This window comes from Rhipicephalus sanguineus, chromosome 10 (assembly GCF_013339695.2).
Source record: "Rhipicephalus sanguineus isolate Rsan-2018 chromosome 10, BIME_Rsan_1.4, whole genome shotgun sequence".
NCBI lineage: Eukaryota > Metazoa > Arthropoda > Arachnida > Ixodida > Ixodidae > Rhipicephalus > Rhipicephalus sanguineus.
This window is the reverse complement of record NC_051185.1, coordinates 82,381,140-82,403,693: the sequence shown is the minus strand read 5'-3', so window position 1 is coordinate 82,403,693 and position 22,554 is coordinate 82,381,140. Positions and strand designations below refer to the sequence as shown.

The 22,554-nt window shown below is 46.8% G+C and overlaps 1 protein-coding gene across 2 annotated transcripts in view; it reads left to right on the top strand.

Moving 5' to 3' along the window:
* Nucleotides 1–22,554, top strand: part of LOC119372167 (uncharacterized) — a 69,221-nt gene that overhangs the window by 4,630 nt on the left and 42,037 nt on the right. Inside the window, exons 4-5 of one of the 2 annotated variants that reach the window (XM_037642630.1) lie at nt 8,848–8,934; nt 14,735–14,954. In XM_037642630.1, the coding sequence (XP_037498558.1) occupies nt 8,848–8,934; nt 14,735–14,919 (272 nt within the window). In that variant the 3' untranslated portion in view covers nt 14,920–14,954. Of the gene's footprint in view, nt 1–8,847; nt 8,935–14,734; nt 14,955–22,554 lie in introns of those variants that run through there. The other variant, XM_049419820.1, reaches the window with a different exon arrangement.

Genomic DNA, 22,554 nt, shown 5'->3' with positions numbered 1-22,554 from the left:
CTGCCGAACAACTTCGACCACTCCGCGTCACCATGTTTACAATTAGGGAGACGTCTGGGAGCGGATAACATTTTGCTCTCAAACCGGTCAACAAGCAACTCGCTTGCAGTGTGCTGCCACCTATCAACAAAAGTACAAAAACAAGCAGCGCAGCGCTGGCTATGAAACCAACACACTGATGACGGACGGCGTTGAGAGCGTTCGCTCCACGAAAGGCGTGGAGCGGACGCGTCCTCGAATGACTGAAACGTCGCTCGCACGATTCATAACAGCGCTTTCCTGACAAAGAATAGAGGCCTTATTTTAATGTATCGCCACCTTGAGACTGCTCAGTTATAGAAGAGCACATCGCGAGCCCGTGCGACCTCCCGCGTACAATGCTATGGGATTCATGCACTACAAAAACACTGACGAGGGATATATGCAAGTAAAAGAGTTTCAGCTGAATAAGCCAGACGATAGCATTTAACTAACCTACGTGGCTACAGAAAACCTCGCGAAGCTGATATGTGTAAGCTTTGGGCTATCATTGAAAGCGCGAGTTGCCAGGTATTTTTACGAAAACTTCGCGTCTCGCAAGAACGAATCAGATTTCTCGCGTCACGGAGGGCCGGTTTGTTCACTGATGCAGGAAACATGCAAAGTCGTAGTGTTCCTTTCTTGCCAACGCGTTAACACTGAGGCTAGCACAGCCGAACATGGGAGCGACAGCGTAGTGCTGCCATTTTGTCTTCTACTAACCCTCCTCGAGAGGACGCTCCTGAATTCCGCTTGGCGGCGCGACAGTCTATGGGTATTGCGAATAGGCGGAAAGTTGGGCTAGTTGGTAATGTCACTAATAGGACATGTTTACTAGCGAATAAGACGTGGACGAGAAGAAGGTTGCCCTCTATTCCTGCATTCACTAGCGTTGTGTATTCCTTGTTCTCGTCCACGTCTTTTTCGCTAGTAAACATGCCCTATTACTGACAAAACATACTCGAGTATACTTGGGTTCCAGCCCCGAGACTGATGTGTTAGTTGGTTAGAGGACCTGGTGTAAATGGGTCATGGGCGCGTGAGCCGAGACCAGGTACTCGGGCCCTTAAGGCAGCCTTAGCAGGACCAACGCACAACTTTGGCAGAATGAACGGTTCATGAGAAATTGCTAGTTCTTCTTTTTGCACGTGCTCCTGACCAAGCTTCTTCGTACCATTCCGTTACCAAACGGCAAAAAACGAGTGTTCCACATTCCCGCCATGGCTGCGATCGGCGCTAACAATCCTAGATTTAAATGTACATATACACCCCTTAAAGTGGGCAAGAGGATGACCGCCGCCGTAGCTCACTGGTAGAGCATCGGACGCGTTATTCGAAGGTCGCAGGTTCGGCCCCTGCCGGCGGCAAGTTATCTTTTCGTCCACTTTACTTTCTTCACCTTTATATCCCAATTATTACAAATAACATCTATAATCTCCTCGGCATTACTGTCTGTCAGTTCTCATTATTATTGTCTAACAAAGAAAAACGAGCCCCTAAAAGCCGTCTTCTTTCCTTCATTTCAATGTCAGTATTTGCTACCTTCTCACTTCCCTGTGCATGCCTCCTTCTCTGTAGCATTGAACCACCTTGAATGAGATATTGACCGCGATAATAATGTTGGTTGCCTAGATAATCTTGGTTCTAATTGAGGCAAATAATGGCCTGTACGGTACACGCATGTAAGTAGCTTATGTAGGGTGCCCTCGGAGGACTCTGTGGTGGGGTTGTGTGTTCACTGCCGAATACGAGATATAGAAATGGCTTCATCTGTTTACTGCCCTCAGAAACTGAACGGATATATGAACTTTCTTACTTGTCAAGAACAAACCAACGGTTTCTCAAATGAACGTGATTCACAGCGAAAGTATAAAAATCTAGACGTGGGTCGCGTTGGGGTCACTCGTCTGTTGCGGCTGTGTTCTAGCCGTGCCGGCTGATTCAACAGGACAAAGCCTTAGGCACGTTTGTAATCCACACCGAAATTTGCCACTCGAACTAATTTTATTTTATTTATTTATTTCCTACTACAGATTAAAAATCTATCCAAGGAAGACAGGTACAAGAGATCGCATAACAGCACAGCCATAAAAGATAACATAAAATATTGCTCAAAATAAGAACATAACGTCAATGAACAGTGCGTTTCAAGGTTATATGTAATTGACAGTGCTGGGCAGTATCGAAGATACATGTATCTTAGATACTATCTTAGATACACTTTGGGTATCTTGTATCTGTATCGCGATACGTCTCGCAAGATGAGTATCTGTATCTGTATTTCCGATACATTCAATAATGTATCGTGTATCGTAAGATACAAGATACTCCTATAGGAACACCACCGTACAAAATAATAATCGCTGGCTCAATTCCGCTTCTCAAGTTCGTACTGGTCTCACTAAACCGCCTTTCTTTCTTGAAGAGTCCACCAGTGAGGGCAGGCGATGAGGCGTGCGCGTCCGTTTTGGTTGAGCACAGTAACATGACAGCGCTCGCGCAGTCTCGACAGAACAAGCGCGCGAACGTATATGCTTTGCTCACACCCTCGATTTTTTCAGAATTTTTTTTTTACCTGTGCCAGTGCCACCGCACTTACCCTGATCCACTGCACAGCGGCGCGGACCACAACGCATGCGGTGATTAACGCACATATTCTGATGCCGCTGTCCTGCGTGGTGCTTCGTTACGAAATCTGAAGCATAGGGTCGCTTTGCGTCTCGTGGCGTTTACACATCAGTGATTTGAAGGATTTTATAGATGTAAGTTAGACTTACATGCGATTGACTTATGTGCAAATAGGATCCTAACTACAGCACCACTAGTACCGATGCTAGATCTAATAGAGCAAGTGTTTACCTAACAGAAGATACCTTCGTGCACCACAACTTTTAAATGCGAAGCATTTCTTAGCGAACCTCTCGCACTTTGAGCGTTTCTATCTATCTATCTATCTATCTATCTATCTATCTATCTATCTATCTATCTATCTATCTATCTATCTATCTAGCCGCCTACGTCTGGGCGCTCTCCTGGTCGTCTGCATAGGTTGTAATATACCAAAATTCGTACAGGATAGGATGAGTGTATAACGAACACGATTCACTGATTATGACGTGAATAACGCAAGATACCTGTCGCGTACGTCAAGAAATCCTTTCCCTGAGTCACGTGTGGCACATACCCGTATACCAGAGATCATGTTATGCAGGTATGTGCCTCAGGTGATAACATAATCTCAGCCAACGCAGTAACCGCGAACATACACACTGACACGCAAAGAAAGTGATAATAACAGTGATTGCTGGGGTTCTACGTCCCAAAACCACGATATGACTATGAGAGACACTGTAGTGAAGGGTTTCGGAAATTTTGACTGTCTGGTATTCCTTAACGTGCACTGACATGGCACAGTACATGGGCTTCTAGCATTTCACCCCCATCAAAATGCGACCGCCGCGGCCGGGATCGAACCCGTGACCTTCGGGTCAACAGCCGAGTACCGTAACCGCTATACCACAGTGGCGGACGCAAGAAAAGTTAGGGAACTGTAGACAGAGCACCCCTGAAAGACGCTGGGCTACCATCCACTCGTCCACGTGGTCCGCAACTTCGACCACGTGGATTATTCAAAAACCGGGGTCAATGCTTCCTATAATAACCCTGCCGAGAGGACCATGTACCTCATGACTACCGGTGACTTCAGCATTGATTTATGAAACCCAACAATGCGTGGTTCTTAGATGGCATAAAAGACGGCTTGGATGTGGACAGTGCATCACAAGACCTTGGTGCAACGTCCAGGACAGGAGGCATCATAGATCACTTCTTCGCAAGAGCCATCTGCGTTTCAACTAGCTCTACTATACCTCGCATTTCATTACACTTAGACCGTTCGTAGCCGCGATCACGAACGGATCCGATAACAAGTCCTGTCCAGCTGCTGGTGCTCCCTGATCAAGGTGATGATGACCTCATTCAGGAACTACCAGGACCTCTTCCACACATACATACAAGTTTGTGAAACGTGCGTGCGTTCTCCGTCATAACGAATAAGTATAAGCATATAACAACTGTAACGCAACTGTAACAACTGCAACTGTGACTGTAACGTACATGCAGTGTGCCTGCTCGTGCCACTGGGCTGTGTATATATCTAGGGAAACTTTTCTGAATAAAGCTTAGTTGCGAGTAGCGCCTGTCCTGTGCATCTGTGTTCTTTCATTGTCCTATTCGAATTCGCGCTATCGAGTATTGAAGAATATAAGCGCTACATGGTAACACCTATGTTGGTAACACCTATGTTGCTGTTGGCATCGTTAAGCAACTGTAAACAACTAGTTATATAACACATGTTCGACTCTTCAAAACAGGTGTCTGCATTTATTTATGCTTTTTTTTTTAGTTTTATGCTCGGGGCGCGAGAACTCTAGTTCATTGATGAGCTTACGGGAGCACCAGCGGTAACGCTGGAAGGTTCGGTCGCTGATATATAAAAGAGCACGCTTTCCGCCGATAATCAGAATGCCGAAGGCCTACGACTTTTATTGCCGCGAGTTAGTTTCTGGGCACATGCTTGCCCAGTGCGCAGTTTCGTCTCTAACAGGGTGACTGGCGCCTTCTTTATCGTCACCACCACGTGACAATACAATAGGTATTAGGCATTTCTGGGGTGCCCATGTTCTCTCGTTGAAGAAAAAAATGTTAAAAGATTGCACATTAGTGAGTATATTGATAACGAACGCTTTACGCCAGTAGATAAGTAGAATATGAAAATTAACTGCAGTTTTATGAGCTTTAAATATACACAATGTGTCACAAAATATGTCGCTAGCAGCGTCGTTGCTGCTGTACACCGGCGATTCGGTATTGCGTAAACGGTGTTTAATAGACAAGGTAAAACTCTACACCAGTATTTGCGCCATCGTGCGAAGGCTTCTTATTGAAGTTCTTGTGATTAGATGGCGACCCGCTAGCTGGTCGGCAAGCTGAGCTGCGTCTCCCCATCAATTACAAAACTTACAAGCAAGAGCCGCTGTCAGCGAAGAGCTGTCCTGTTAATTAGCCAAAACAAACCCCAATAAGTTCTGTCGGAAGTAAACTGATGCACTTTGAGCAACAAGGACAAAACTTTTGAGATACTAACAGACATTTCATTAAAATGAAACCAAATTGGTCACATTAAAGGCATTTTCAAGCAAACCTTTTCATGCATAGGCGGTCGCTACTGCGTTATGGGGGTCTATAATGACAAATTTGCGAATGTATCGAATTATCTTAAGATACAATTGGCAAGTATCGTATCGGATACAATTATTACGGTAGTATCTTGTATCTGTATCTCCAATACTTCTTGCCTGAGTATCTTGTGTCGTATCGCGATACAATTTCAAAGTATCTTTGCCCAGCCCTGGTAATTGATAACAAAATTCACAAATTGAGTAAAATTTGTTTGACGGTACCTCTCTAACAGCCTAATAGCAGTAATAGTGTAATAGTCTCCAATAATAATAATTCCTTTCGCGGGATCATGGAAAACTGAAAGGGTTAGTTTTAGCAAAATACGAGGTTAAAAAATTGGGGGGCGCTTAAGCTTCGCCTTTAAGAGTTGAACGCGATTACGATATCCTGCCCCTAGTGCGTACTTCGACCACTTAGTCTATACTTCTTATTGTATGTTGTTAGTCTCGAAGTTGAGATTGTGTATTTCTACAATGTAATTGACAAAGTACAAAGTGGTCGCATAGCTGCAGCACGCCGAGCTTTGGTGTCTGCCTTCTCTGCCTCCGGCTTGCGTAACCACTCTCGTAGTCGTGTGCCACTTGCCACTGATCCCCCACCAAAACTCACCGATGAGGATGGACACCGCAGTGCGGTTGGCGCGGGTAGATGACACAGAATCTATTACAAGTGTGTAAAGATCCCGGTGGCGCGACAGAACGTCTGTGCGCGTGACATTTCGAAGTGTTAGTGCACCCGCTACGTGCGTGTAACAGAATGCGCGCACTAAGGTGTGTGCCTTATGTAATGGGTAGCATGCTTTAAACCAGAGGCAATTATGCGCGAGAAACTTTTTCGAAGTTGCGATGCACCCACTACGTGGTCTTAAGGGAATACGAGCAGTAATTTGTGCGCGTTTCGTGATGGGTGGCCCGCTATAAACCACGAAGTCATTATGATATTCACATGGTGTGACGCCCGATGGCAATATGCGCTTGTACCACGAAATACTATTGCGACATTACATCTCGTATTGTGACATCTGTATACAGGACGCGTATATTTGTGAAGCATGAACGTTACTTTCATTGCAGCTCTAAGCAGAAGCGTGGCTGTGCATGTAAAGTAATTACAATCAAATAGCGACAATAAGCGCTCAAGCGTTACTAATGACACACTCGATGGCTAACACAACTATTATTGTGCATTCTAATGCTCAGTGTAATAAACACCATGAAAGAAAAAAAAATTCGGCAGATCCCACCTACCGTGGGCATCGACGTTATGCGAAGCATGGGCACGAAGGTGGCTGTGTCGCAATTTTTCACATTGAGCGAGACGTTACGGAATGACGCTAGATAAATGTGCAAATGGTATACGCAGACACATGTTTTGAAGAGTCGAACATCTGTTATATAACTAGTTTTTTACAGTTGCTTAACGATGCCAACAGCAACATAGGTGTTACCAACACCTGACGCAGTAAGCTGATATGTAGCGCTTATATTCTTCAATACTCGATAGCGCGAATTCGAATAGGACAATGAAAGAACACAGATGCACAGGACAGGCGCTACTCGCAACTAAGCTTTATTCAGAAAAGTTTCCCTAGATATATACACAGCCGAGTGGCACGAGCAGGCACACTGCATGTACGTTACAGTCACAGTTGCAGTTGTTACAGTTGCGTTACAGTTGTTATATGCTTATACTTATTCGTTATGACGGAGAACGCACGCACGTTTCACAAACTTGTATGTATGTGTGGAAGGGGTCCTGGTAGTTCTTGAATGAGGTCATCATCACCCTGATCAGGGAGCACCAGCAGCTGGACAGGACTTGTTATCGGATCCGTTCGTGATCGCGGCTACGAACGGTCTAAGTGTAATGAAATGCGAGGTATAGTAGAGCTAGTTGAAACGCAGATGGCTCTTCCGAAGAAGTGATCTATGATGTCTCCTGTCCTGGACGTTGCACCAAGGTCTTCTGATGCACTGTCCACATCCAAGCCGTCTTTTATGCAATCTAAGAACCACGCGTTGTTGGGTTTCATAAATCAATGCTGAAGTCACCGGTAGTCATGAGGTACATGGTCCTCTCGGCAGGGTTATTATAGGAAGCATTGACCCCGGTTTTTGAGTAATCCACGTGGTCGAAGCTGCGGACCACGTGGACGAGTGGATGGTACCCCAGCGTCTTTCAGGGGTGCTCTGTCTACAGTTCCCTAACTTTTCTTGCGTCCGCCGCTGTGGTATAGCGGTTACGGTACTCGGCTGTTGACCCGAAGGTCGCGGGTTCGATCCCGGCCGCGGCGGTCGCATTTTGACGGGGGCAAAATGCTAGAAGCCCATGTACTGCGCCATGTCAGTGCACGTTAAGGAATACCAGATAGCTAAATTTCCGAAACCCTTCACTACAGCGTCTCTCATAGTCATATCGTGGTTTTGGGACGTAGAACCCCAGCAATCACTGTTATTATCACTTTCTTTGCGTGTTAGTGTGTATGTTCGTGGTTACTGCGTTGGCTGAGATTATGTTATCACCTGAGGCACATACCTGCCTAACATGAACTCTGGTATACGGGTATGTGCCACACGTGACTCAGGGAAAGGATTTCATGACGTACGCGACAGGTATCTTGCGTTATTCACGTCATAATCAGTGAATCGTGTTCGTTATACACTCATCCTATCCTGTACGAATTTTGGTATATTACAACCTATGCAGACGACCAGGAGAGCGCCCAGACGTAGGCGGCTAGATAGATAGACAGATAGATAGATAGATAGATAGATAGATAGATAGATAGAAACGCTCAAAGTGCGAGAGGTTCGCTAAGAAATGCTTCGCATTTAAAAAGAAGCGTGGCTGTGTGGTAGAACACCTGTTTACTATGCAGAGGGTCTGCGTTCGATTCTTAGTCGGACCCAACATTTTTATTATTTATTTCATTTGTAGCTTTCTCGATTTTTCGGTCGTGGACAAGATGATCTTTTGCTCACAACCAACGACGCCGACGCCGACGCTGACACCGGAATTTTTGCGAAACGAGCTCTTTAACACTATAGCGTTAAAACTGGGCATGACAGTGCCGTGTATGTGCAGTGGACAGACGAGCTAAATAGGCATATGGATTCCAACTCATCGTCAAGTAAATAAGGAATCTTAATAAGGAATACGTAAATAAGGAAGCCATGAGTTCACATGGTGAGTTTGTACGATTAAATTTAGAATAGTAAAACTTAACAGCCTTTGCCTATACACATTCATTTTTTTATGTTGGTTTAAATAAAGGTAGTTCCATAAAACAGAAGAGTTTTTAGTTGCCTTAATATTGTAAAAAGCCTCGCTCTCCAACAAGTCGTTTCCTTCCCACCTTTGATAACACCTCGGCTTTTGAAGGCTCCGTAAAGCAGCCGCAAGGGACAGAACTGTGTTTTGTAGCTTTTATAACGCATTTAAAGGGGAAAATGATTCGTAACTTTCAGCATTGACCATAAGATAAAGAAGCGGTGCTGTGCTAGCAAGCGCTCATATCCGCCTGGTGGTATCAATACGCCTTTACTTTAACTTAAAGGTCACAATAATCGCATTTCTTCTTTCTTGCAGCTTTGCGACCTGTGTCTGCTGAAATATTGCTCTATTTGGCTGCAGACTTGTCCTGTGCCGTTATGAAGGTCAGGACAATAGGAAGGCGTATGTATTTCTTTCTACGTTACTCGTATATTGAAAAGAAATGTTCGAAGTACTCATGAACCTAATTTCCTCCCCACACACACACACACACACACACACACACACATATATATATATATATATATATATATATATATATATATATATATATATATATATATATATATATATATATATATATATATATAGTTATTTTACATTTCCTCAAAACCCGCCACGGTGGTCTAGTGCTTATGGTGCTCGACTGTTGACCCGAAGGGGGCCGCATTTTCGATGGAGGCGGTAATGTTTGAGGCCCCTGTACTTAGATTTAGGTGCACGTTAAAAAACCCCAGGTGGTCGATATTTCCGGAGCCCTCCACTACGGCGTCTCTCATAATCATATCGTGTTTTTGGGTCGTTAAACCCCAACTATTATTATTATATTTGCCAGACATACTTTGTTTAGTTAGAAGCATTGTGGGCAGCCTTAATGGATTTTTACGCGCACTTTTGAACAACATAATTATTTTCGTGCGCAGCTTTGCCTGGCAACTATCAACATGCACATGTATTTCGGACCTGCATGATAATTTCTTTTAACGTTCCACACTAATATTGGTATTGCAATACCATTAAAATCATTAAATGAAGCGTGGCATTCACCTGTTGAGTGTGTTATGCAGCGACGGGTGAATGACAATACTAAGTGTCGTTATCATGATAACTGCGAGGAAAACGTGGGCGAAGGGAGACAAGAACAGCACAAGCGCATACTGGCAACTGAAACTTTTATTGAAAAATGAGAAGAATATCAAGAAAAAAAACACAAAAGAACCACGAACGCATGCACAACACCCGAAAACTCCTACATCTGCGCATTAAGATAAGCAATCTCTGCTTGGTGCATTGCCAATGAGTGCTTGGCGACACAACTGTCTCCGGCTTTTAAAATAAAATAAGCTTCAACACGCTCACGAGTTGTACGTCCTTTGTGCCGCGCAATGACTCTGGTTTGTCGGAAATCCGGGCTGCAATTACAGCCACGACAATACAATGACAGGTTAGTGGACGGTTGTCCTTTCCTGTCATTGCATTGTAGTGAGTGTAATTGCAGCCCGGATTTCCGAGAAACCATAGTCATTGCATGGCACAAAGAACGTACGACTCGTGAGCTAGCTGAAGCTTATCTCGTTTTAAAAGCCGGAGATGGTTGTGTCGCCAAGCACTCATTGGCAATGCACCAAGCAGAAATTGCTTATCTTGATGCGCTGATGTAGGAGGTTCCGGGTGTTTAGCACGCGTTCATGGTTCTTTATTTTTTCTTGATATTCTTGTTTTTCAATAAAAGTTTCTGCTGTATGTATGCGCTTGTGCTGTTCTTGTCTCCCTTCGTCCACGTTTTTCGGGCAGTTTTCATGATAATGGAATGCCAACTCGCCCAGCAGTCCGTTCTACTAATTGCCGTCGGCCTACCTTCTATGCTTCTACGAAAGGCGGCTCTGGGTGTGGGATGTGTCAAACAAAGTTAAAGCGTCGCCTAAGTGTGCGACTATACTCAGTGCAGGCGCGAGACGCGCGCCGCGCCCCAGCTTTTCGTGGAAGGTTATCCTGTCATTTCATCGGACGGGAGACCACCTCAGCAATAGTTTCGAATAAAGAAGAAAAGGAAGGACATTTCGTAAGACGTATGCATTCATTTGCTGCTTTCCCATGCAATACACACAGGTGTGGCCGTGCCCCCTGGAATCAGTGAAATTCCATACCTTTGGCTGCAGAATGACATGTGCTTTGTGATAGATATATTCCGAGAAGCGCCGCAAGAATGCGGATTCCCTTGATACCGTAGCACAGTCAGTCGAATGGCCACACGCTTTCGTCGAACGTACTTTGGAACTTACAAAGTGTCCTTCAGTTTTCTTTTAATACCGCCGCTGTTGGCTGGCCTTGTCGTTGATGTTGCCGCTGGCGCTGTTGCCGTTGTTGTCGTAGCAGTAGTAACGGTGATGGTAGTGGCGCCCCCAGTTCGTCTCGCACGTTCTGTTGGAGCGGCGGTGGTTGTGGTTGCTCCCCGTTGCCGTCGCCGGAGTGCCGTGGATACCTGGCCGCATCGACGAAGAGGACGCCCTCTCGTCTACCTGCTTTCTCCATGGCGGTCGTGGATACGAAGGAAAAGGTCCGGGTCACGGCATCTGCGAGGCTGCGGTCGGCCGAAGCTGCGGAAGAGATGGCCATAGCCCTCGCGGTACTCCATGGAGGTGCGGAAGACACGTTGATTATCAGCGACTCAAAATCAGCGATTCGCAACTACACCAAAGGCTGGGTGTCCGAGGAGGTGGCTCGCATGCTAAACGCCAGGGCTGGGGACTTCAGGTCAGGCAAGATTACGGACAAAGCCCTCAAGGGGTTCCCCGCGCACATGGGGGACATTGCAGCTATCTACACCAGCAGCCGTAAAAGCAACAGCAGCAATGCCAACGGCCAAAGACCCACCGGCACCCTGCCCAACCACAATGAGCGCGCCCACCTCGTCGCGAGGCAACTTACCCGCCGCGACGCGGTTACCCAGGGAGCAGGCACCGCCATTGTTGTGAGGGACTCCGATGGAGGAACGGCGGTGGAGGCCACCGGCTCCGGCGCCGCCGCTATTGACACCACCACCACCTCCGTTGTTGCGGCAACCGAAGTCGTGCCGCAAGGAGCAAGGGACCAGATGTACGCCGACTGCTATGCCGAAGAGTTCCCGGCCACGTACCACGAGGTGCTTGGGCACTATAGGAAAGACCGCAAGATATATCCGGAACCCCACGTGCGTCTGGACAGGTCGCAGGCGGTTGACCTGAGGCGGCTGCAGACGGGTACTTTCACCAACCCCTACCACCTGCACCTCCTGTGGCCCGCGCTGCACCCATCGCCTGGCTGCCCGTGGTGCGAGCACGGACGGGCCGATATGGCCCATGTACTTTGGGAATGCGGAAGAAATGAAGATACACTACGAGGAAGGATGAGGACACCTGAAGGACCCTCTGAAGCGGGGCGCCTTGCTGAGCGATGGCGAACCGCCCTTCTCAGCGAGGCCCCCGAAGACCAGGAGTGGGCCGTCCAGCGGGCCAGGGCCGTCGCTGAGGACCTCGAAAGATGTTCCTCGAATGGCGGATCCCTGGCAGCCTAGCCCCGGGCACAATATCAACCGTTGGGCAAATAAAGTTTATTCAACTCAACTCAATGCATGAACGCTAAGAGCCAGGCCGAGACTTGGGCTAAAGCCGCCACCTCGCTATGGTGGCTAGACCTCGCGGATGTTAAGGCGTTGACAAAATTGCACTTCCCCTATTCTAAGCGCGCGGAATGGGACGGAAGCGTAGCGACGAGGAGTTGCACGAGCTAATCGCGCAGGCCAAGGCCATAATGCATTACTTCACATTGCCGCTATAAGACGTCGAAACTACCTCGCCGACCAATAGCCCTGTGTGAGGAAAGTGTGATATATAAAAGACACGTTTGTAAAGCCTCCGTAGTGTATGACCAATGCGCAGTGGATAGCGTGCCCTGCATCTGTTGTCGAGGATCTAGAGGTAGTGAGTCTGACTCCGGTTGACACAACATTTTCTCTTCAGTTTTTCTTTGCCATCAGATCGTGTCCAGTTTTTCGACGTGATTGCCGTGACAGAAATACGTCACTGAAGTCTTGGTAGATCGCGGCATAAAACACTTTCGTGGTAAAAAGGACTCGATACTACTGTCATGTGAGAACCCTTAAGCATTATCGAACTTCCAAAATATCTCCAAAAGGTATGCGCAGTTGCATGAAAGCGCCTGCATCCAGACTATCGAAAAATAAAAGAGGGCTCTAGGGAGTGCTTCCCTGCAACTAACAGATATAATCATTGCTCGCTATAGTCCTGTTTATCGGCTTGGTAAAGCAGGAAGAAAAGTTTCTGGACAAGCATCGCCCGATGGACACCTAACTTTGTTCCTGCCTCGGGGAAATAAAGCGAGCTCCAGCTATACAAAGACTTAGGCAACTTTTCACTTAAACGGAGACTTAGAGAATACCAGCATTAAGAAGTTCAGACGCAACATGAGGGCATGCAGCTGCTGCCAGCTAGGCCTTAGGCTTCCCCGCCTCATTGTGAGAAATTCCTTGACACATACATGAACATTGTAACCCAAGAGGTAATATCGGAGACTTGAGAACAAAATCACTTTCCCAGAAACCTCACTAATCAAGAAGCTGTGCTACGTAACCTCGCCCTGCCAAGGTGGTCTAGTGGTTATGGCGCTCGACTGCTGACCCGAAGATCGCGGGATCGAATCCCGGCCGCGGCGGCTGCATTTTCGATGAAGGTGAAAATGTTTGAGGCCCGTGTACTTAGATTTAGGTGCACGTTAAAGAGTCCCAGGTGGTCAAAATTTCTGGAGCCCTCCACTACGGCGCCTCACATAATCACATCGTGGTTTTGGGACGTTATACCCCAGATATTATTATTATTACGTAACCTCAGCGGTAGGACAGACATAATGACTAAACCTGTGGACAAAGCAGGGGCTTGTTATTAATAGTAGTGGCTGTATAAAAGAGGCCCAACGCGAGTCAGGGAACACGAGCTCCTACAAGCAGGTGGCCATAGACCCCACTCTAGACTCCAAAGGCATCGTAAGAAGAGCTGTCCTTGAGCCTATAAAGAAGGACCGAAAATTATGCTGTAGCTAAATACCTGATTCCTTTAAGCCCCGTTCCGGGCAGGCTTTACCTTACCCGAAAAATACGCAAAATAAAACAACCCAGGCCAACCGATTGTCTTTAGAATTGGCACTATAACTGAAAGAATATCAAGTTGAGTTGATCGCATCATCAAAAGTTACGCCTTCTTTTCAATCTTCCTTCAAGGACATTACCCACTTCCTATCAGAGACACGCCGTGGGACGCCAACGCCGCTGATGCGGGATGCCGACGATGAAATTTCGCGTCTGATGAGGCATTTAGGGTTTTCGCCTTAATGAAAAGGGAAGAGAATGCTGTTAGAATGTCGAACCACCACCGACAAAGAGCGCGAGCGGGCAGCCGTATATAAAATATGGCAATATGGTTGAAACAAGTCAGGATTACACACTGAACTTTTATCTGCCGAAGCATAGTTCATTATTACGATGAAACTGTGACGCTAACATTTCAGAGGTCATTGTTGGCGTGGTCGCGTTTATGAGTTATCTTTATGATCTACGGTTGTATGAAAAAGGAGATTTATAATAGTACACCAGAGGGAAATCTGTCGCTAGTGTCTGTTCTGTGGGAGCTGTAGCACACGACGTTTAAGCAAGCATGGGCATGATGAGTAGTACATGAATATGCCAAAGCTTTCTTGTTTCGGCTCCGTTTGACCTGAAGCTACTTTGGCATATGCCAAAGTTCAGCGGTAACCCTTCATCATCATGATCCTTTTAGGCTCACCATTTGAAATGATCTCACGGGGCTCACTACTTTCTGTTCTTTCATCTGAAGCAAAAGCCACAACACACCAAATAAACGAAGACGCAAGTTAGTTCGAGGCCGCAAGTCTGAAGACTAGGCGAATCCATGTACTACCCATCGATTTCATGATGGCTTAAGGATCGCAACGCCAGACTTTTCGCGACTAAATATTGCAGGAATCTATGATATGAAGCCCATCCTCTGCTCCCCTCGAGACATGAACGCGGAAATGTTCGTCTTCGTGATACGCGGGAACGACATGATTTCAAGACAAATTCGCTTGTTAGCCGCGAGCGTGAATCTTCCACGTTCTGCTGTTTTCAATCTGTATTATTTCTTGTTTATAGGTGCAAAACTCCGCATCGAACTCCGCGTGAGAAATTCGACAATGGTACGAGGAAGACCAAGCGCAGAATGCAGAAGCCATTTTTATCAAGCTGTAAAAAGAAGGTTGACGTACCACATGTACCGCCCAAACTGTCAGGCGGCGTTTCTCTTTCCACATAATGACGTAATCTCTTTGCCTGAGTGAAATATTTTGTGGGCAACAATAAACACAATTGTGGTGATGCTCTAGAGGTACTTAATTTAAATACGAAATGAAATTACCGAAATCAGAGTTTCTCTTTTCTTCCGTTTGCGTTGTCACGTTAAACATAATTTCTCATTTTGCCAAGAGCTAGAGAAGATTTGAAGTCTAGATCACTCGTCAATTTCACATCTTCATAGACGAGAAGCCAAACAGACGCAGCCGACCACAACAGGAGAATGGCTCGAGAACGTGAACATGAGTTCACGTTCGAAATACGTCAAAATTTGCTTTCGCTCGGCATTTAATTGATACATCCATAATAAAAAAATGTCGCCCGCATCTTCCCATGGGGGGAACTCGTGTAAATGCGTCGCAGAGCGGTGGGGGTATCGCGTGAATGTTGCGTAATTGGGTTTCGCAGAAGCGTTGCGACGTTCAGGACGTTCAGGATCCACAACCCGTCGTTGCCGTTTCGCAGCTGCTTCTCGTTCTCCGAGTGAAGGATCCGCAGCCCGTCGTTGCCGTCTCGCAGCAGCTTCTCGTGCACGAAGTTCCGGGTCTGCAGCTCGCTTCAAACGTTTGCGGTCAGCGTTGTATGCTCGTCTCTTCGCAGCCTTGTCTTCTGCGTTGCTTGCTGTTGTTGACGCCGACGACGGTCAGGGTAGGGTAACGTTGCCTTCAACGAGTGGTGGGACGCTGATTGAAGGTACTGTTGCTTCCATCGCATGTACTCGAGTCAAGCAAAGCGTCAAGTCAAGCGAAAGCCAAGTAAAGACGCCCTTGACTGAATTCCGAACGCGCGCTCCGCCGCTTATATGCACACCGCCCGCGTTCGATCGAGAGAAGGGAGGGACGGAGAGGAGGGAGGGAGGGAGGGAGAGAGAGAGGAGAGGCCTGCTGCCGGCACGAGACGAGCCGAGCATGCGAGGGAGGGAGAGGAGAGGCTTGCCGCCGGCACGAGACGAGCCGAGCATTCGCAGTGGGGGTGTGGACGGCGGCCGACGCCGCAGGTACGACTATGAAATGCTCCCCATTTAAAAACATTTCTGCACTGGTCGAAAAACATTGGGAAGCTCGCACTTGTGGCGTGAAAACTGAGGAAACAGGGTAGGTAGGTGCATTCCGCTCCTCTTCACCCCCGTTTCCTTTTCCCAACCATTTGCTATATTATACTGCACTCGGCTATGCTATGGTTTACCTTCGCCCCTCCTTGCCATCCTCCTCACCCTAACATCACCCTCACTTTCCTTTCCGTCCACTTTCTATATTATACTATACATGGCTATGCTATCATTTCCTCCTTTCCCTCCTTTTTTAGAGTGCGTATCTAGCACAGCATGTGGGAACTAAACAAAAAGAGTGTTTATTGATAATTGCTCTGGCATTTCTCCTCGCAGCTCTTGCGCTGGGACATGCGCAGTGGTCATCTTGTGAGTGCGTGCAGGTGATGAAGCAATCTGCCGCATCTTCTTTTCCAGGAAAAAAAAACGAAATAAGCAAATAAGTTCATTGTTCTGGTAAGAGAAACCTTTGTGGCCGCCTACGCTGACGCTTCTACGAAGCCTGCCTTCAAGTTTGGCCGGCTGGGTTGAAGCATCGCCTTGCAGCTCTGGGAATGTGAACCTCGCATTTCTTCTTTTTTAGCTGTTAAGTGGTCTCTTGTGCGACCCATTTGTTCACTGCCAGTGTCCATAATTTACGATCGCGGCGGGCCTGCCGTGCCTACAACCACTGCTGGAGACCAGGTTCTTTGCAAGGTGCCATTTCATGCCCACAGCGGAACAGTTTCCACTCCTGTGTTTTTGAAAACTAAATCTCAACCAGGTGCTCGGCATTGGTTTTACTGTGTCAAGTAGGCCAGAACCTGCGCCCTGTATTTCAATAAACGTTCCTTGCCTTGTCCGCTTGCACAGCAGTATTCCAACCATCTTGCTATAAGGCTGATTTTCCAACACCACCCGCTGCCGTGTAACTTAGGCAGTAATTCTAAGAAATATTCTGCTGCGCCGCATTTGGTCTTTTATTGTGCCAAACTCGCATTGTTGTGCAAGCATTCGTAGCTCCGTAAGCTAGTCGTTGAACGACTTACCCTCTTGCTGACTGCGGGATCCAAAGCCAGATTCGTTGAATGTCAGTTTGGTTGTTGCCTTGAACTGCGCCTCACTTTTTACAGCGAAAGCTGTTATGAGGTCACAACAAGGGCCGTTTTTGGCGCCGTAGTTGTCCGTCGCCACCACCGCCGCCGGTGTCCGTAACCACTATCACGGGTACTTTGCTAGTGTACTTGTATTAGTAACCACAAGAGAGTTTATAACGGGCTCTAGAAATGCCGCTGTTCCAGCTTTCGCTCTTTCTGTGCTGCGCATTCCGTGCAGGCCTGGCGTTTCTTTTTTTTTTTTTGTGAGAATCATGATGTCGTGCTTCTCGTCAATCTCAAACATGAAGGTATAGTATGATCGCCTTGCTTCTTCACTGATTGCTATTAGGAACCTTGCAGCATGGACTCCCTTTGCTTGTTCTTTCAACATTGTTGCTGTCGCATTAGGTCGAATTCCTTCTTCCATACGGTCCAGCTGTGAACACCGTCTCCTGCTGAGTCGAACGGCTTCGAAGGGGGAATTATTGACAATGCCATGCTTGCCAAGTTGTAGCGGCTGTTCTGGCTGGGGAGCTTTGAGCCTGCAAGGCTACACTGCCAATACAAACGGTGGTTATCAGACGTGTCCCACATCTTGCACCATGTGTCCCACAGCTTGCGCGAACGAGGGAAAAAAGCGTGTTTGTGGACAAGTGCGCAGGTATTTATACTCGCAGCTCTTTGGCTCGGACATACGCAGACATGCGCGCGTGCAGATGACGAAAATCTGCTACAGTGCGAAGCTACGTACCTTAATTTTTTACCTCCGAGAGACAACTGCATTAGTGCGTAATGAGCGTAGGTAGGATTGTGACATTGGCTATTCATCTGCAAGGGCGAGTACTTAACAGCGGAGTTGTTTGAGCCTTGCGTTCCGCTGTTTCGCGTGATCAGAAAACTGAGCTTCGCCTAGCGCATGCAACGCAATAACTCGGCAGGCGCGCTCTCTCTTCGCTCTCTTCTTTATCTTAGTATTTGCTATATAAAAAGACAGTTTGGGCTTTGCGACCTACATTAGAGAAATGAGGGTACTTGTAGTACATATTTCTGTATCGCCTAGGAATTTCGCAGATAATAAGGCCTGTGGCCAGCTCAACCATTGAGGTTGACACGTTGGGTGTGCGAGGTAGATGTTTCTTCAATGCGTATGCCTTCTGAAGAAAACAGAAAGAAGCACAGAACAGATAAACGGGAGAGAAAGAGGAGAAGAAAGAGACAGATAGAGAAATAGAAGCAGACAGCAACAGAGAGAGTGAGTGCCTTGTTTATTAAGATAATGCTCAATAAGAGCACAATAATTAAGACTGTCTAATGAAGACCTCGTTAATTAGGACCTCGCTAATTAAAATCGTGCTCACTAACACCATTGCTATTAGGACCACACTAATTAAGACCTTGCAAATACTCTAGGTCGGCCACAAGCTCCGCTTTTTGTCCGGCCCTGGACCACTAGTGCAACGTGGATTTATTTTTCTCCCTACGTGAAGCATAATAATAATAATTGTTGGTGTTTGACGTCCCAAAACAACGATATGATTATGAGAGATGCCGTAGTGGAGGGTTCCGGAAATTTCAGCCACCTGCGGTTCTCTAACGTGCACCTAAATCTAAGTACACGGGCCTGAAGCATTTTCGCCTCCATCGAAAGTGCGGCCGCCGCGCCAGGGATTCGATCCCGCGACCTGGAGGTCAGCAGTCGAGCACCATAACCCCTAGACCACCGTGGCAGGTCCTACGTGAAAGAGGAGAAGAGGTTCGCGCAAAGAGAAGTGTAGCTAATATCCGAGTCCTTGAAAGGGAGAGAACAAAAAAAGAAAAGGTGGAAAAAGAAACAGGAAACTAAGGGAGACACAGACTGGTGTTAGATGTGCTCATAGCAAGCGCGAACAAATCAAGGCTTCTCGGACGAATATATGTGAGTTATCCATGAGAAGGGAAAGATGACTATTTGAGTACTCTGAAGGAGTGAAGGCAAAACCCAGAAACGATATGACCTTACGCGTAACAAGGCACTGTAAATCTTAAGTTCAGGGTTTCAGAGAAAGCAGACCGTATGCAAGCAACGGCTTGGGATTTGGCAAAGCATTTGGGGTAAGGAACAGAACGAGGCCAACAGGAGATTGTGAATGATGAGCGGAACAATTTCAGGAAATGCATGGACGTGCGATTCCGCAATTGCTACAGTACGCCGGAGCATTCAATGTGACCACGTTTGCCGCTGTGATAGCAGACTGCGCCTGGAAATGCTGGATATTCTGCCGAGAAAGGCGGAACCAAAGTTTAGCGCTTGCATGGGATCTCAAATATGCCTGACGGCTTTCGACAGTCGTCCTGTTTTCATGAAACGGGAAGAGAGTGATCTTGTATTAGGTCATAATTATTGCGTTGCACTTTTTTTTTTCGAAAGTCTGCCCTTAGGCATAATATTTATTCAGAAATACACATATAAATTGCTTGCAGAAAGGTAACCTATGAATGCTTCTAATGAAAGCAGGGTGACATTAGGTAACCTCAATGCCACTTCACCGTACTCGCATAGAACGTAAGCACATAAAAGTGAGTCATTGTAGAGAACAGCGGACGCATTTAACTTTCCAGGAATGCATCAGTAGGTCTCTCACACAATGATTTTCACATTTGAAAAAAAGAAACTTATTCTTGTAAAGATTGAGGCACATCGAATAACTTTCTAGACGTTTAAACCAAGCATTGAGGTTTCCACGTAAAATCAGCTTTTCGAGTCCTCTTCTCAGAACGTCGACATGCGTCTGAGAGCTCTGGGGTCGCGCCACTGCGAATGCCCAAAATGAAGCAATTGTTTGGCGGCTAAAGAGACGATGTAGCTAACAATGCTTTAATTTATTTAACAACTGCTTCCTTTTGTTCATGACTGACCAGAACGTATTTCACCAACCTCATATAACCCAATAAGGGACAGTGGGCACAAGTTTCACATTAGCCTTGCCGTCAGATGACATACAATGGACTGAAGAGAGATGCACAAAGAGCTCTTGTTTGCCATATTTGTCCTCTTCGCCACCGGCATACTGCTTCCAATACGCACTTCTCCGGGATGTTACGCGCAATACGACATGAAGCAGGTAAGCAGACAGGTGCTTTCACAATAACCGATATCGCGTTCAACATTATAAACGTCAGTTTATTGTGACCAATTTTCATGTTTTTCAGACAGTTTGCAGAAAAAAGTTGTACAAAAATCAACAAAAATTGATGCCCCTGGCAGGAGACTGTCTGATTCAGTAGCTTACACATTACTCAAAGAGCCCTGAGATTTGACAACTTCATCAAGTGAAATTGAACTAGCAAGAATACCAGCAATGAGTCCTTATTGAAATGAGCAGTAAATCCACACTGAATAAGTGGAAATATATGTACCAAATGAGAACAAGTTCATTGAAATTTGTACATGCGAAGTAGTACCTGCTGTAAATAAAACGTGGCTTTAACTGATTTAACGTCGTAAACACCACTTCACAGCGGAGATGAGGGAAAGGCTGAGCGATGGAGTGCAAAGCAATGGAAAGCTAGGCGGCCATTACTAAGGCTACGAAAACTACGCTCGTTGCGGCGGCACATTGCATTCCCCACGCCCGACTCCGCCCTACCACCTGCGCCACTGCTCCTCATGTCTGCTTCACCACCTGCATGTCTGCAACATGCAAGTCGCCTCCTTCCTTTCACTTTCTCCGCTAACTATGCTATACCGTCTCTCCTCCTTTCCCCCAGTTCACTTCCCACCTATTGCTATAATATAGTATACATGGCTATACTGTGCTCTGCCCTCTCCCTTCCTCCTTTCCCCTTTTCCCTGCTCACGCTCACACCACCCCTCCTGACTCTCACTTCTTTTTCCCACCTCCTTGCTATACTATACTATACTATACTATACTATACTATACTATACTATACTATACTATGTTACATATGAATAATGGCACGCATGACACCTTTCGGCTGCGCGCAAATTGGAGGCTATCTGTGATAAGATCGGTGCGGCCACTATGCTGACTGCTTGCGTGCATGTCCACGTGTCTATGATGTAACGCCCTTGTGAAGGCTATAAAAAGCCGGCAGCTATCTGTATTATCGGTCTTATGTCTTATGTTTCGTTCCTTGTACTGAGACGCCCCTGATGCGTCAAATAAAGCAGTAAGCCCCTGCTATCAAGTTCGCCTGGTTCCCGTCTTTCTTTGTCACGATACAACAATGGCGACGAGGATGTTGGACATCGGACTACGGATTTAACGCCCACTACCATGGCGAACAGCGGCGGGATTCTGGTTCACCTGCCGGAGTTTTCACCGGAGAAGGGTGACTTCGAAGTCTACGTGCAACGCTTCGAGGCATTCGCAACTGCTAACAAGATAGACAAGGAAACGAAGCAGCAGGTGTTCTTGACACTTATCGGAGAGGCCGTGTTTATCACGCTTCAAAATCTGCTTTTTCCGAAGACTCCCGTAGAAGCCAGCTACGAAGATGTTGTGGAGACCCTGCGAAACCACTACACGCCCAAGCGTTCTGTGGTAGTGGAACGGTACAAGTTCTACCGGAGAGACCAACGCCCAGGTGAAGGCATCAGTGACTTCGTCGTGGAACTCAAGAAGATGGCAGCTACGTGCAACTTCGGCACGTTTCTTGAAGAGGCAATTCGGGACCGCCACATTGTGGGATTACACAACGACGCCATCCGGTGCAAGCTCCTCGCGACGGAAGACAAGGACCTCACCTTCGAAAAGGCTTACAGTGCTGCGCTGGGAATGGAAGCAGCGCAAGGACAGAACAAGGAAGTCCGTAGCAGCGACGCGACCAACAGCGCCTGTGCCACTGAAGACGACGTCAACTGGCAACGGCAGTTTTCTGCAGAAGGTAAAAGAACTTTCCGCCTCAAAGGACCAATGTTGCCTGTACTAGATGTGGTAGCTCACATGTGGCGAAGAAGTGTCCGCATTTGTATAGCAAGTGCTTTAAATGCTCGAAAACGGGACACTTGGCAAAAATGTGCAGAACTAAAATTAGATCAGTGACAATGTAGATGCTACCAGTGAGGAAACTCTGTTGTTTAGAGTGGAAATGACGCCTAAGGCGGGGGCGTACAATGTAAGCGTACTGATTGACGGCAAACAGGTCGAGATGCAGGTCGACACGGGAGCCGCAGTCCTCGATAATGAGCGAAAGTGAGTTCCGGAAATTGTTCCCACACAAGCACTGTGGAAAGACTAACGTAAGGTTAACAGCCTACAATGGAAGTTCGATTCCAGTAACCGGGCGAGTTGAAGTCCGGGTAACCTACGAAGGGAAGGACCACACTTTGCCGTTGATCATTGCGCAAAACGTAAAGGGGAGTGCCATGCCAAATTGATGGGCCGGGATTGGTTGTCTCAAGTTAGGTTGAACTGGCAACAGGTATTGTCGGCAAATACAGTGACAACTGAAAATTCTTTGAAGCGAAAGTACATGAAGTGTTTGAGAAAGGCTTC